We start from the raw sequence: 16,157 nt of genomic DNA on the forward strand, positions 1-16,157 counted from the left end.
TTATCAGAGGTGAAATTATTTTTGGCTTTGACCTACAAGTAGATTTATTTTTCTGTAACTACGTCATCATAATAGCATATCACACTCTTTATTGCTATAGGTTTTGTCATAGGTAGAAAATTTTTGTTTTTAAATTTTTATTTGAAATGTGAAAATATATATTTTTTTAATTTTAAATGGCAATACGGCTGGAATATCAATTTTGCTTGGACTTGCTCTTCCAAGGTTGGGTTTGTTGTCCAGTGCGTCTAAGAGCCTCTTTTCAGAATGAAGTGTGGGTGTTCATTGAATAAATGATAGTTCGATAACAGAAAAATTGTAAAGAACTCAGGGTATAAATTTAATAATGTGCTATTGCAGGGTCTCTTTTTATTTCCTTTATTATTCTTACCATGATCTCTAATTATGCTGTCTTATTTGTCTCCTTATTTATTATCCATCTTCCCTGATTTGAATATAAATTTTCTGAAGGTCAGAGCATGTGTTTCCTCATTCCCTGATGTAGACTCAGTATCTAGAAGACATTTAATAAATGTTGCTTCAAAATTTAAAAAGATAAACACACCCAAGGGTCTTCACTACCCTCCCTCTTCTGGTACGATTGCTCAATTGTCAGAATAAATGTTTTGACACTTTAGAGATGGAGTGTACTGTAATGTGGCTGCCGTTCCTTTATATTACAGGATAAAACAATTATACAATAGATATGTGCCCCTCAGAAGGACTTGCAGATAGTTCAAGGGGAACAAATACATGTTAATAACTAAATCCTACACATCAGGTTGAAAATTTTTTAAGTGTAGTGTTCATGTGAATGAAAAGGCCATATTAACTTCCGCATTAGTGAAATAGACCTTCCAAAGCCTCTCATACTAGTAGATATCTGACAGCAACTTCATAAAAAACCCAAGCGAGAATCATGTTACTGATACTCACAACCCATGGAATTGTCAGTGGTAATAATTAGTCATCGTTTCCAGCTATTGAGTTTTGGGGTAGCTGGTTTGTACAAGATAGAAAGAACAAAAATTCAATAATGTAAACTTCAGCTCGTGTCAGGATTTTTTTCTCCCTTTCTAAGCCTCATGCTTTTATTTGAAGTTGTTATATACTCTAGACTGAGCTTTGATTACATAAAAAGATACAGAGTAGTAATACTTAGGAATTCATGTTTCTAAAAGAAAAGAAGAGACTTGGGGGCATCAAAGTGGTCTTGTGTATTGGCAAGAAAGCAAAACTGAATCCAGATTTGGTCTGTGACGCGCTGTGGTTTGCGTAGGTCTTCACTACCCTCCCTCTTCTGGTATGATTGCTCAGTTGTCAGAATAAGAATGTTGGCATACTGATAACATTATTCACTTTTTTCAGAATTTCTGGACCACTTACTACAGATTTCTTATAGAAATAAATGTATTGGGGTTATAAGTTATTAGAGGGCATTGAAAAACCCTGCAGAATCTGGAACCTTCAGAACATTCAGAAAGTTGAGTCTGTAATCTCACAGATCTAGAAAGAAAAAGACCTATTTGAAATCCAAATCCTTTTTGTTTTTGTATATAATTACAACAAACTAATAAATCTGTCCTTTAAAGCTGTGGTCCCCAACCCCCAGTCCCCAGCCTCTAGCCACTTACCTATACAGATCTGTGGCCTGTTAGGAACTGGGTGGCATAGTAAGGGGTGAGCTGTGTTAGTATCACTGTCTGGGCCCCACCTCCTGTCAGATACTCTCCCTACCTACTCCCTACCCTACCCTTACCCCCTCCATCCTTGGAAGAATTATCTTCCATGAAACTGGTTCTGGTGCCAAAAGACTGGGGACTGCTACTTTAAGGTGTCTACCTTAGTGCCTTACTTAAACACTGTACTGTTCCACATGTTGAGATGAAACAAGGTAAGCTTGGGTTCTATCAGGACAGTTCAGTGCTTCCTAGGCTAAAAGGGTCCAAGACTGTCAGGTGCGTTTGAGCCTCTTTTATCCCTCTGTGTCCTCTTCTTTTTATACATGTGCCACCTTTGTGACTTGTCTTTGATTCTATATCCCTTAAGACTCTTTCTCTATGAAGTAGCTTTCACTGTTTGGAAGTTCTGCAAAGTCCAGGGAAAAGGTGCACCCTTCAATAAAAAAATGAGAAATTGAAATGGGATAGGACTTGGAGGGCAAACCTGCATGTATTATTTTATCACTTATTTGTCCATTTCTGTCCATTGTTCATCTATCTGCCTATTTAAGAGATAATGATTATGTGGTCAAAACCTGATTGCAGAATGAATGAAGTGTAGAGGGTGCTGTGAAGGTATATCCCCATGTTTCATTATTTGTTCAACTGAAAAGTGGATAATTTTCTCACCTAAAAAAGTAGCTGCCTCTGCTATTGCATTTCATAAATATCCTGTCATTTATGAAGTAACATAAATGAAGAAGAATGACATAATAAAATTGTATTCCAGTATTTTCAAATGATAATCAAATTCCCTCTCCTCGACCTTAACTGTCTTCAATATTAGAAAAATTATTTCCCATTTTTTTTTGTGACTTTGATGAAGTGAAAGTGGTGGGAACTGAAGCCCGTGGGTTGTTCTTATCCAAGTCAGTTTAAAGAAGGGAGAGGGTGTCCCATTCTAGTAACATCATTTCCTGAGACCTCAGTGAATAAGGAGGAGGCAGAGCTTTCTCAGCAGATCTGTGCATGGAGGGAACCGAGAAGGTAAAGAGTTTCATGCAAGCAGAGTTTTGCAAACATTGTAAGCCATAAAATTGTATTTTAGAAAAAAATGAGGGCTGCTTCCTGCTACTGTTCTCCTAATCATTAAATAATGCAGCTCAGTTGCTTCTAAAATTAAGTTTCAGAAGCGCTAACATAGAAATAGTTCCTTGGCTTAGGAACACTTAAACAAAACATTTTAATTAAAATTATCCATAAGCAAACACAATTTACTAATTGCCCAATCTGGGGGAGAGAGTAGTATATTAAGAAATATTTGGGTTTTGACTCACAGTCCAGCAGGAGGAAAGTCATTTGGCAAAAGCTGAGTTCTCAACTTAGGGAAGAATTGCCGAATGACCTTAAAAGGGAAGACAACATTCAAATGCGCCTGATACCAAAAACCAGAGAAGAGTTGAGAAACGTTCGCTCTGAGCTTCTTCCCCAACAGGAGAGATTTCCTACCAGGCCTATGAGGGCACAGTAGCTCACGTGGCCCTGTGCTGGACCTCTCCTGACTTCTCCTGCCAGGAGGGTAGAACGTTGTAAGTAGCACATAAGGATAAGATGCACCTGTAAATGAGTGTCTTCTTCCCTTCTCCTGTAATTCCCTATGAAGCCTTCAGTCCCTGCACATTTCCATATTCTTTCTTAGACCTTTTCGTTAACAAAGCTGAATAATCCATCGTCCTATTATGAGCCAACGTGCAGAAGAGGAAGATTTCTAGATCTTGTTTGTACCTTTTTTATTCCCTGTCTTATATGCCTTGACGATATCAGTTTATCCTCTTCTTGTACCTTTTATTTTAAAACTCACTTCTGCTTTCTCTTAATACTCGCTTTCTATTTATTCATCAGAGTTCTCCAAAAATATAGTAGCAATAGGATATATAGAAAGAGAAATATATCTGGAAAGATTTATCATGATGGATTAGCTCACAGGATTCTAGAGTCTGAGAAGTCCTGTGATCTGCAGTCTGCAAGCTGGTAGCCCATACAAGCCCCAAAGGCCTGAGAGCCAGGGGAGCCAACACTGTGAAATCTCAGTCTGAGTCTACAGGCCGAAAAACCTAGAGCCCCAGTGTCTAAGAGGACAAGAGAAGATAGATCCCAGCTCTCAAGCAGATACCAAAGTCACCCTGCCTCTAAATTTTCTTCTCTTCAGGCCCTCAACAGACAGGGCAATGCTTACGCCTGTTAGTGATAGCAATCTTTTTGAACTCTGTCTCTCTAGTCAAATGCTAACCTCTTTTGGAAAGACCCTCACAGACATCCTGAAATAATAATAATTACCAGCTTTGGGGGAAACCCTTAACCCAGTCAAGTTGACACATAAAATTAATATCACACCTTCTAAGTGAGTATCAACTCACAAATGATTAAGTATTTTTATTATAAACACTAAAAATATGGTGTTTATATAACCATATATAACTTACATTATATATATTTATAACCATATATAACTTATATTAATGTGAGTTTTATCATCACAATTGGCTTACAATTTCACTGGAAAGATAAAATATACTGGCATGCCAAGTGTTGGACAGGTGAACAGAGTGGCTGTGATAGCTGTGCTTGCCTGAATGTCTAGGGTTCCTAGAATTTGCTAAGAATCATGTATCCAACATATTTAATGTTTCCTCTGCCCTTTCTTCCCAGTTTTACAGCCAGCTCCCTTTACACAAGCTGCTTCAACACCATACGCTGATTTTCCTCCTGCCTTGGTGGTTTGGCTGACTTCCCTGGGGCTGATGACCTTGTATGTTAGTAAGCTGCTGCTGTGCTACAAACCCCCAGTCACCTCTTCAGCCTCATCGCTTTCTATTTTTCTCATCTGTCACCTCAACCTTTTGCAACCTGTATTCTCCAACTGTACTGAATTTGTGAGTTCCTTTAACATGTCAGTCTCTCATTTATTTATTTATTCATTTAGAAACAGAGTCTCCCTCTTTTGCCCTAGGTAGAGTGCCATGGCATCATTATAGCTCACAGCAATCTCAAACTGCTAGGCTCAAGCAATGCTCTTGCCTCCCGAGTAGCGAGGACTACAGGCATGTTCCACATCGGCTAGCTAATTTTTCCGTTTTTAGTAAAGACAGGGTCTCCCTCTTGCTGAGGCTGGTCTGGAACTCCTGAGCTCAAGCAATCCACCTACCTGGGCCTCCCAGAGCCCTAGGATTACAGGAATGAGCCACCACACCTGGCCCCAGTCTCTGATATTTTTTATACCTTTATGTCAGGGCCCAGGACTGGCCAGGTCTCGGGCCCAGCTTAGGTAGGTTCCAGACGCAGACCACTAAGCAACCTTGCTCAGGAACAGTTTCCCTTAGGTGCTTGAGGGCTAGCTACTTTAGCTGGAGACAGAAAGACAGTATCTTAGAGACAGTAAAGGTCTATCTTAGAACAAGTAGCTCTTAGTCTTTAGCAGAGCTTGGTAATCTTTAGCAAGAGATGCTGTGCTGGTGTTCTGCAGGCAGGAGAGGAGACCGAGTCAGAGTAAGTGCGTTTGTAATGGAATGAGCACGCCTCTTGACTTCCTTCTCCTCCAGCCTAATATAAGGCTGAGCTCGTGCCTCTCAACACCACAGGTGTAGAGACTGCCAATTCACCAATGCTCTCATCTCGCGAGCTCTCATGCTAGTTAGAACCAAATCTCTCTCCATGCCCTTTTCACCAAGGTGTTCCGTTACAGGTATTTCCTGTAACTCTCACTCCTCCTAGCCATAGGCTATACGAGCTGCTACATTTCCCCCCTTTTTTAAATACAAACAAAATAACTTTTAATGTGGTAAGGGCGGTTCTTCCTGTTATCTAGCCCTTTTCTTTCTAGGCAAAAGATGGTAATTATCAGAGTTCAGGATTCCAGGTATGGGCTCTTTAAATGAGGAAGCCCAATACAGATGTAAACTATTAGCCGCTACTAGAGGAAAATGATTGTGATGTTAATTCCCTTAAAGGTCTTTTTAAATGGAGAAAACTGAAATCTTTCCTGATAGAATTTATCATTTCTTTAACTGTAGGCACTTTCCTTTAATATTTACTTAACGGACGAACAAACGCTTTCCTTGCAATCTTTGCAAGCAGAGGATTTTTCTCCCTATTCCAAAGGTTTTGCTACTCGAGGTACTGAAATCCACCCTTCACAGATCGCAAAAGACTGTTACTCATGGATTAATGGTTCCACACTTGGCAGTTCCTCTCATGGAACTGTTACTCGTGGTCCAAAAAGTACCACCCTTCACAATTCCTTGATAGCAGAATTTTTCCTGCTTTCAAGCTGCTTTTCCAGCGAAATTTTTGCTAATTGATTTCAGACTCTTTTTCAAATGGAGTTTCCTAGCACAGAGGTGGTTTAACTTTTACTCTTCCCTCCCTTTGTTCTCACCTCTCATAATCTTCCAAAGGCTTCACTTGCTTCTGAGTGACACTTCCCCTTTGGGCCGTGTCCAGTCTCCTTAGCTAGACCCAGTTATAGTGCACAGACACTGATGAGAGTTCGGTTACCCCTTCACCACGCAGGATAACCTAATATTCCACAAACACATTTAATCTAATTATTCTCCATTGTCATCCATTGGTCTGGTTTAATTTCCCCAGTTTTACTGAGGTACCACAGGTCTAACCAAGCTGGCAGAGGGCTCCCACGGCATAGAATCGAATTATACTGTTTTTTCTGAGAATGGTTTGAAATGAAAATATTAAACTGTTTTTTCTTTCATTTACCAGTGGATCCTGATTCTGGCCCAACTGATAATTTCCCTACAATAAAGGGGTTCCATCTTCTATCAAGTTGATAACGGCATTTGTTTGCCCAATGAAAGCTCTTTTTATACTTGGGACATACACCTGGAGGTTTACATGCTCTTTGTTCCTTTTTCTTTAGCATTCAACGTTCTGTTCCCTTTTAAACACTTCTCTCTTAAGGCCTAGCTTCCCACATTTGTGGCATTTGATGTTAACTGGGGGATTTACCCTCTGATCTTCCAGCTGCCCAACTTGAGATGTCAATATAGCATTTACCTGCTTCTACTATAAGATTCATCTGATCTCAACTGTATTTCAACTACTGTATCTCATTTGCCATGATTTTTCTCTACTGGTTTTTTTCTTTTGGCCTTTTACTTTTTACAATCTTTCCCTTTCAATTCTTAGAACCTTTGGCTGCCTTAAAGAGACAGGAGCTCTTTAGCTGTTTCTTTTTACTCGGGAGTCTTGTTTTACAAAACTTTACTTCCACTATTTCTTCACCAGCCTCAATCTACCTCAGTTCTTTTCTTTTTAAACAGAACTCTTAACTGCCAAAAAGGGAATTGGGGCGTCGATCTCGCAAAAGCTACTTCCTGCTGGCATTGGGCGAAGGTATCAGGGGAAGGCAGTTAGAAGTTCTCTTCCCTAACTTAATAAACTCTTGCAACCTTTATCCTGAACTTTTTCCTCTTTTTCCAAGGCTTTTCTCACCCCTGAGGCTAAAGGCTTGTTTACTAAAGATTCTTCTAGGTCTAGCTTTTGTTTCCCTCTTATTTAGAGGCTTTTTTCTATTTTTCTCTAGCCGCTTCACGGAAGAGGCTAAAGGATTTTACCAGCTTTTTTCCCACAGAAGTAGAATTTGGAAAGAGAAAACGTAGGAAAGAGGAAAAACCCAATGAGAAAGGCCTGCTGTCGGCTGTCTTTCTTAGATATTTCTCTTCCCTCTAAGCATTTCTATTTCTCTTTTCTTCTTATTTTGCTAAAGCTTATTTCCCTCTCGGTCCGCATTCACTGAATCCTGCTCAAAGCACCATTTGTCAGCGGTTCACCATCCGGCTTCTGACACCATTTGTCAGGGCCCAAGACTGGCCAGGTCTTGGGCCCAGCTTAGGTAGGTTCTGGACGCGGACCACTAAGTTACGTTGCTCAGGAACAGTTTCTCTTAGGTGCTTGTAGGGCTAGCTACTTTAGCTAGAGAGAGAGAGACAGAGTATCTTAGAGAGAGTAAAGGTCTTCTTAGAACAGATAGATCTTAGTCTTTAGCAGAGCTTGGTAATCTTCAGCAGAGACGCCGAGCTGGCGTTCTGCAGGCAGGAGAGGAGACAGAGCGTGAGCATGCCCGTGATAGAATGCGCATGCTCCCGACTGCCTTCTCCTCCAGCCTAATATAAGGCTGAGCTCGTGCCTCTCAACACCACAGGTGTAGAGACTGCCAATTCACCAATGCTCTCATCTCGCGAGCTCTCTCATGCTTGTTAGAACCAAATCTCTCTCCATGCCCTTTTCACCAAGGTGTTCCATTACAGGTGTTTCCTATAACTCTCACTCCTCCTAGCCATAGGCTATACGAGCTGCTACACCTTTACCAAAATGGAGCCGCATCCTCTTCATCCCCACTTGCCCTTTGGCTAGTCAAGTCATATTAGAGGCTCAGTTTAAATATTATTTTCTCTAGAAAGTGCTTTTGATCTTCCCATGCTTCCCCTTGAGTAGGTTCCATATTCTCACAGTGTCCTAGAAACCCCTATTTTAACCCCTAATGTATTTGACTTTAAGAACTTGACAGTTGGGACAGTGTCATGGCAGCGTGGTGCCTGGCGTGTGGAAGGTGAGAAGAGGGAATGACAGTGGAGATGGAGGCAGTGGTTTCAGACCTAGGTTTGTAAAGCCTGACTCAGTTTTTGGACCTGAAACGTTTGAAATTGGTGTGAGTTCTGACAGATGCAAAGGGCTGTACATATTAAAGGTAAGCTTTTTTTAAGTGCCACAGAAATGCCCGCTAAATGTTAGAGACGCTAGTTACCTGTTAGCACCAGGGCTGGGTAATACAGCTGAAACCAATTCTCCAAGCACTAATATGAGACATGGAAAGACTCCTTAAAGAAGACAGACGATGTATTCTTTGGTTTATTGGATTTTGTTTTGTTAAGTATTCTTAACAGTCTAACTGTTCTTAAGACTGAAAGTTTCTAATTGGTGATGGGTTAGGTTTGGAAAGATTCAAAGGAGATCACAAAAGGTACAAATGAAGAATGTTATCCATTTCACTAAGACCAAGGACCACCCAGTTATCCTTGCCAGCCCTGCTTTGATTTCTTAATCCAACATTATGAGTAGAATTTGGATCTGGATTTATTCTGTTTTCCTCTCTATAGGCGTGTCTTGTGCCCCATGCCTTCTTCATCTACTACTTTCTGAGGTTTCTTTGGCATTTTGTGAAGTACCTATAAAAGTTTGTAGCTGAGAAATAACTTCAGAACTAAGTTATAGTAAATAGGAACCATGGTTCTAGCAGAGCTGGAATATTGGCATAAAAGTATAGAATAAAACAGGATATTAATAGGAGACCAAAACATTTGACCAAAACCCACTAGAACAGTGTTTTTTTCTCTTTGTATTGCTCATCCCTCCAGTCTCCCTCCCCCGACCCAGGCCCAAGACCCCAAATGTAAAATATTTAGGTCATCCCAGTTGTCTTCACAATTGCCCTTTCAAGTTTGCCTCCCCCTCCTCTGCAGACAATGAAGAAAACTGTCATCTGATTATTGGAAACTCATCTCCCCTTCTTAAAAATGAAAATGTTCTTCCCTAAACTCTTAGGAACACTGATACTGCCTATTAATGTGGTATCACTGAAAACATCGTGATTATAACAACAGCAGCCCAGCTGGATGTTACCTACTTGATCTTTAGTCTTCACAGGAATTCTCTGTGTTTAAACTACAGATAAGGCTTTAAGAATTTAGGTGACTTGACAAAGTCATGCAACTGGAAAGCAGTGGAGATGGAATTCAGGCTCTCCCCTGACTGATTGTCTTACTTGTGTCTTTTGCTACTGTGCTGACATTGGTGATGTTGAAACAAAACAGGCTTTTATGGAACTTCTGGATAATTCACATGTTGAATAACTATCCTCTGAATAATTGGGCAGTGGATCTGTTTTGGCCAGGGCATTATGTGTGTGTGTAATAACCAAGATTTGAAGTCAAGCAAATTGATCCATAAATACAGTGGTAAATCCATCTTAGGACTTAACCTAGCTTAATTTAAGTTTTCAAGAATCTATAAAGGCACTTTCAGTTTTGGAGGCACAGAATCTGTACTTAACATGCCGCAAGAAGAATTTGAAATCAGGGCAGCGCCTGTGGCTCAAAGGAGCAGGGTGACGGCCCCATATTTTGGAGGTGGTGGAGGAGGAGGAGGTGGGTTCAAACTTGGCACCCGCAAAAAAAAAAAAAAAAAAAGAAAAAAGAATATGAAATCAGCTTATGGCCTTCCTCACAAAGGTCCAAAGTCTAGTTTTTTAAGTAGCCTTGAGAAAGAAAGGTTAAGGAGAGTCTTCTCTAAGTAAGTGCAAGAGGGAATGAAATTGGAGAAACTAAACTAAGCTTAGGGTAGTTTCCAAGTACTGAGAAGCAGATGTCAGACCCATTGGCTCCCATGACTTCTTCAGAAATGGAGCCACGAATGGTGGGCTGTTTCCAATGGCCAGCTGGAATCATAATGGAATTATGATCTGCCTGATTATTACCCAACAAGCAGTCCCTCCCTAAGGCACCCTGACAGGCTCTGCCTTCTCACAGTTAGTGGAAGCTTATCATTTCACAATGATCAGGAATTTTTGTGATAGAGTAGTTTAAAATTGGCCATGATACAAGTATTTGCTTCACGGAATTTGGTAAACCCTACAAATAGGGACTATGTTTTTTAAGAACCTGTTTACCAGCACATCATTCCCTATTTAATAAAGAAGTGAGCTCCCTATTATTGAAAGTCAATGGAATAAGGACAAATTAGAAGATCTTTACAGTCTTAGCTGTATTCTATTTTATCCCTTGAATGTACTGATCGTAGTGCTAAGGGCAATGTGATTTCTGTTGAGTTTCTTTACTGGAACTGTTCTCCAAACATCCACTCTTATCTACCCCTTATCAACTCTTACCTGAATTTCCTTGTGCTTGACCCTGCTCTAAGCCCTTTCTGTTTTAGTTTTTAACTCAAGGGTTTCCTAGCCTTTGTTCCGGTGTCAGAGTGCTTGGGTTTGAATTCTAATTCTGCTATTGACCAGCTATTTGAACTGTGAATGGTTATTGAGGCTGATTATGCCTCATTTTCTTTATCTGTTCAAAGCAAATTATAAAAGTACCTCTCAAAAACGGTTGTTCTGAGTCTTAAATGTCACCATTTCACATATTCAGTGCAATGCTTGGCTTGGTATGTTTTCACTTAAGGAAATATCAGTTCTACTTTTTTTCAATTTCTGACAACTCCTAAGGTCCAGATTTTATGAAGAATTTCAAATATATCTATACTTAGTTGGCTAGATGTATTTCATCCGTCTCTAAAATTAATTTTTGTATAGTTAATTCTGTTTTTTTAATAACATTGTATACTCAGAGATGAAGTGTATGAGCCACTGTATCAATAATAACGAACAACACTCAGTAGAGCCTCCATAGTTGACCGTCTCCCTACACTGACCACCTCCATAAGTTGAGCTAATTTTCATAGACCAGACATGCACCACATGTACATATCAGTGCAGTGGGTTAAGTTCCTTATGCTGACCACCTCCCTCTGTTGACCAGTGTGTTACAGACCCTTGGGTGGGTCTACGGTAGTTTCAATGTTATCGACAGCATATAAAATGGTAGTTCATTTGAGACCCTTAGAACTTAGAGAAGTTTAAGAACGACATCAATTTCCACTGCCCCTGCTAAGCCCGAAGAAAAGATAGGGAGGACATAACAAAGGTGTTCTGGGTATAAAGCGTTCTGTCACTGAGCAAGCGCTGTGATATGCTCAGGAAGACAAAAAAGTAGACACACTCAGTGGCTTCTAAGCGGAATAGCTCATCACCCTGGTATGGAATAGGCCATTTTTTGAACTCACAGGAGCATTCTCTTTAAACTTTTATTCTTAAAACAAATAAAAGCTTTTATGAATAAGAAAGTGGGAGACCTTGTGTTGTTTTGAAATACTTAATCGTCTATGTGTAGAAATGAAGTGTATTATTCAGAGCTGAGGGTAAATATGATTACTGTAATGATTATCTTTCATGCCTGTATCGTGCACGTATGTAGTTTTCAACAGCTTCAAATATGCTGGAAGGTTCTGCCTGGCCCCTTTTGTGAACACCTAACTGTGCGCTGCCTATGTGGTAACACAATTCCAGAGTCTTGTCTTTAGTTCCAGTTCCGGTGGCGTCTTTTCATCGTGGGCGACCCCATACGAAGGCATCCTGGCTGCTTCCTGACCCCTTTGCCTTTAGGTGCTGCTGTAACATAGAATCCTGGAAAGTAAAGAAAGCCTCGTTTAGAGAGTACTTCAATCAGCCAGTTAAGGAAATAATGAACTTATTTTCATCCTTGGTCAGTGTTGAGTGTCTTCAGTATTTTCCATGGTTTCGATGCTCTGCCTCCTTGGGTACAGGAAACAACTACAGTAGAAACACGTCTGGAAGTCTGGAACTTTTGAAGTGGATTAAAAACATCTAAGGTTCACATTCAGAATTTAGGGTTCTGATTGAAGTGTCCTCTGACCTTATCACTCATTTGCAGGGGACACGCCAGGCTTTCCTTATTATTCATCCAGATGAAAGCATCAATTGAATGTTTCCTGTCCTTCGCCTCCTACTATGGTGGCAGATATAAAGAAAGGAGAAAAAAGGTAGTACAAGAAGATTTAATGGCAAAGTCAGATTCAGCAGAAGCAGAGGTGGAACGGAGAAACCTCGCTGCTTCACTCTTAACACATATGTTTTCCATAGACAGCTGGTTTACTTCAATTTTCATAATTACAATTTCAGGCAGCATCCCTCCACTCCGGGACAGTTATCCCATTTGTGGGTTACCCATTTCCTGTGCATTTCCTTCCTCCGGCCCACCTCTTGGCCACATTAACATTACTTCATGTCACAATCGATACCGCAGGTGGCCACGGCAGGTTTTGAAAAGAAAATGAAATAAAAACCTGTCGAGGTTGCTTTGTGTTAAATTAAAATACTTGGTGAGGAGAAGCCCAGACCTTTGGCCAGAATGAGACTTCTGAAAAACGTTGGCATTTCGGAAATCTACACTATTTTTTTCATTATTATCCCTGTTAACCAGGCATTCACTGGCCTGAGTGTTGCAAAAGTCAAAGCAGTAAGCATTGTAGGAATAAAGTTGAGGATGTGCCCCTCATTTCTGGCCAAGATTTCTGAAATCCTAGGTTAGATTTAGTTTAATGAATGTTATGATAGAGGCTTATGATCGGGGGTAGAACTGATTCAATAGTCAACAATAGCTCAGCAGAACTCACTGAGTAGGGGTGAATTATGTAGAAGAGAATGTGTGTGTGTGTGTGTGTGTTCGTATTTCTGAGTTCAGGGAAAGGGGAGAAAAATGAGTAGGCTGAAGCAAGCCCTGTCCACAAGGTCCAGGGCTGGGCCCTAAACCTTGGAGGAAGGCGGGATTGTGGATTTGGATCAGCAAAGAATCTGTGTGCAGGGCCTCAAGTGCTGGGAGCAGTCAACAAGGTGGGAAAAAGATGGAAATGTTCCTGAACAGGGGTAAGCCCCTGATCTGTATGACATCGTATTGTGTGTTGTGAAAACATGGGTTTACCCTCTCTTAGAATGAATCCTTAAAGCTACTTGAATTTATTTATAACATTTAACAAAAAGAAATCTTATTTGAGGAATACATTAATTAAGAAATTCATGTCAGGAGGCGTTAGAGGTATCTGTTACTAATTAGCCTCTGATTTCGAGGGATAAGGTTTGGAAAGAAAGGAGCTTCTGTTTAGGACGTATTTGGAATGCCAGCCCGGTTGTGGGCCACAGAGCCCTGAATGATCTGACCTTGCCTCCTCTTCTAATCTGATGCCTCGGTGTGCCATTCTTTCTCTCCATCACTAAGCTTTAGCCACACCCCTCTGCTTTCTCTTTCTCTGACATGCAGTGCTGATCTCTTTTCCACCTTAGAGTCTGTGCATTGGCTTTGTCCCTCCCAGGACACTTGTCCCTGGGCTTTTGGGCAGACCAGCTCTTTCTCCTCAGTTATGTCCCAGCTCACATTTTACTTTTTCAGAGACTGAAGTCTTTCTTCTGACCAGTTCACCTACTCTAGGGCACCCAGACCCATCAGCATGCACCATGATATCATTCTCTTTAACTTCTTTAAAATACAAGGAGCAGCCAGACACAGTGGCTCTTGCCTGTAATCCTAACACTCTGGGAGGCTGAGGTGTGTGGATTTCCTAAGCTCACGAGTTCGAGACCAGTCTGAGACCTTGTCTCTGTGAAAAATAGAAAAATTAGCTGGGTGTCAGAGTAGCACCTGTAGTCCCAGCTACTCAGGAGGCTGAGGCAGGAGGCCCTCTTGATTGAGTCTGAGAGACTGAGCTTTCTGTGAGCAATGGTGATGCCATGGCACTCTCACCAGGGTGACAGAGTGAAACTCTGGCTCAAAAAATTAAAAAAAAATTAAACACAAGGAGCATTCTGAAGGGTCATGTTTATTTGTTACTTAATTTTCTATGTTTCCCCATAGGGACCTCATTGGCCTTGTTTACTGCCAGACGTCAGCATGTAGCAGATGCCCAGTGCAGGATGTTGTTAAATGAATGGGTGGAGTGGGGACTCCATTCGCTTAGAGCTCCTGAAGCTGGACACTCTCTCCCACTCCTGAAGGGATGAACTGTGTTAGCGAAGCAGGAGCAGAGTAGAAAATGGGGAGAGACTGGGGTGGCTTGTGTGTCTGTGGGGTGAGGTAGCAGCACGTCTCTTTCATTTTGTTCCCCTAATGAGTCCTAAGAACCTAGAAAACAACATTGCTCAGGGATATTTCAAAGAGATGGACATTAAAGGAACAACAGTTGTGTGGGTTGGACAAATGCTAGTAAATTATATCAGGAAAAGCTGCTGGCTTAATTCATTCTTCAGTATGTTTGCTGTTGGCACTGCGCAGTGAAATTACTACCCATAATGAGCTAGAATTCTGTGTTTTACAGCTGCCTTTGAAGCCCTCACTCACATTTTCCTGTGTGGGGCACCTTTCTGGACTTTGCACCATCCCCCTTTCCCTTCTCAAAGTAGCGCTGAGTGAGTTTGTCTACTGCCTACAAATGACGGTACAATAGCCGCTGCTAGTTTAGGGAAAGAAGTTGGGGGGTATATGTTATATTTTCTCGTAGGTTATATTTTCTTTGTAGGTTCCTCATAGTTGCACAAGTCCAGCTTCCTGAGTTAGTTCCATTTGTATGTGAATTGGCTTCTAGTTACCTACTTATGAAATTATAAAGTATGTTTTCAGTTACCCACTTTGGATAAATGAAATATATGTATTGTTTTCTTTTGAGACAGAGTGTCACTATGATGCCCTCAGTCCAGTGCTCTGGCATAACAGCTCACAGCAGCCTCAAACTCTTGTGCTTAAGCGATTCTCTTGCCTCAACCTCCCAAGTACCTAGAATTACAGGTGCCCGCCACAACATCTGGCTATTTTTTTGTTGCAATTGTCATTGTTGTTTAGCTGGCCTGGGCTGAGTTCAAACCCACCAGCGTGGATGTATACGGCCAGCACCCTATCCGCTGAGCTACAGGTACCACCCAATAAATGAAATATTCTTTTTTTTTTAAATGAAATATTCTGATGCGTGTTTGTGTGTCATTAATACACACTAACAATGAAATGATATGTCCATTATGCTGCTGTTGTGGTATACTTTCCAAGGGATGTGTGGTGTCAGAACAGGTCAGAGCTGGTGGCGGCGGAGATTACTACTTCACTTGCTGTTAGCGTCTTTCCTTCCTAGTGTCATGGTTGAGATCCGTGCTTCTACTTTACCGGGCAGTCCACCGACTTGCTATTAATTTAATGCATGATTTTAAGAAATAGATAATTTCCCCCTCTTCTCACTATTTAGAAACCTTGCGATGTCTTCTTGTTCCCCTAGCACTGCAGTGACAATACGCATCCCTGCCAATCAGACATGAATATCGAAGGAGCCTGGAAGAGAGGCTACACGGGGAAGAACATCGTGGTCACCATCCTGGACGACGGCATCGAAAGAACCCACCCGGATCTGATGCAGAACTATGTGAGTGTTCGCTGTGGTCGGAATGTCTTCCCTCTCGGGAAGCAGAGGAATTCCTGTAAAGATTATCAATAAGGTGGATGGCTACTGAAAATCAAAATGCAGCTACATCCTGTAGTCTCTGTGTTTGGCTCCTTTCTTATCCAAGATGAGCTCTAGGAATACAGAAAGCATGAGATAACACTTTCAACTTTCGAATGCCTTTGATGCTCTGACCCACCGAAGGAAAGTAATAAGGTAGCAGAAACCCCACTGCTGACACCATCTGCCACCAGCAACATCTGCTCATCTCAACAGCTCATCCAACCAGTCAGGCCACACTTTTTATTTTCTTTTACAAAGAAAAAAAGTACTGAGAACTTTTCTCAAGTTACTCTTCTCATCTCCTTCCCTCTCGGC

General features: G+C 41.2%; 1 protein-coding gene across 2 annotated transcripts in view; it reads left to right on the forward strand.

Moving 5' to 3' along the window:
* PCSK5 (proprotein convertase subtilisin/kexin type 5) overlaps positions 1–16,157 on the forward strand; it is a 430,298-nt gene that overhangs the window by 113,514 nt on the left and 300,627 nt on the right. For both annotated transcript variants that reach the window (XM_012813041.1, XM_012813044.1), the window contains exon 4: positions 15,618–15,761. In XM_012813041.1, the coding sequence (XP_012668495.1) occupies positions 15,618–15,761 (144 nt within the window). The remainder of the gene's footprint in view (positions 1–15,617; positions 15,762–16,157) is intronic.

This window comes from Otolemur garnettii, unplaced genomic scaffold (genome assembly GCF_000181295.1).
Source record: "Otolemur garnettii isolate 467f Iridium unplaced genomic scaffold, OtoGar3 scaffold00006, whole genome shotgun sequence".
Classification (NCBI taxonomy): domain Eukaryota; kingdom Metazoa; phylum Chordata; class Mammalia; order Primates; family Galagidae; genus Otolemur; species Otolemur garnettii.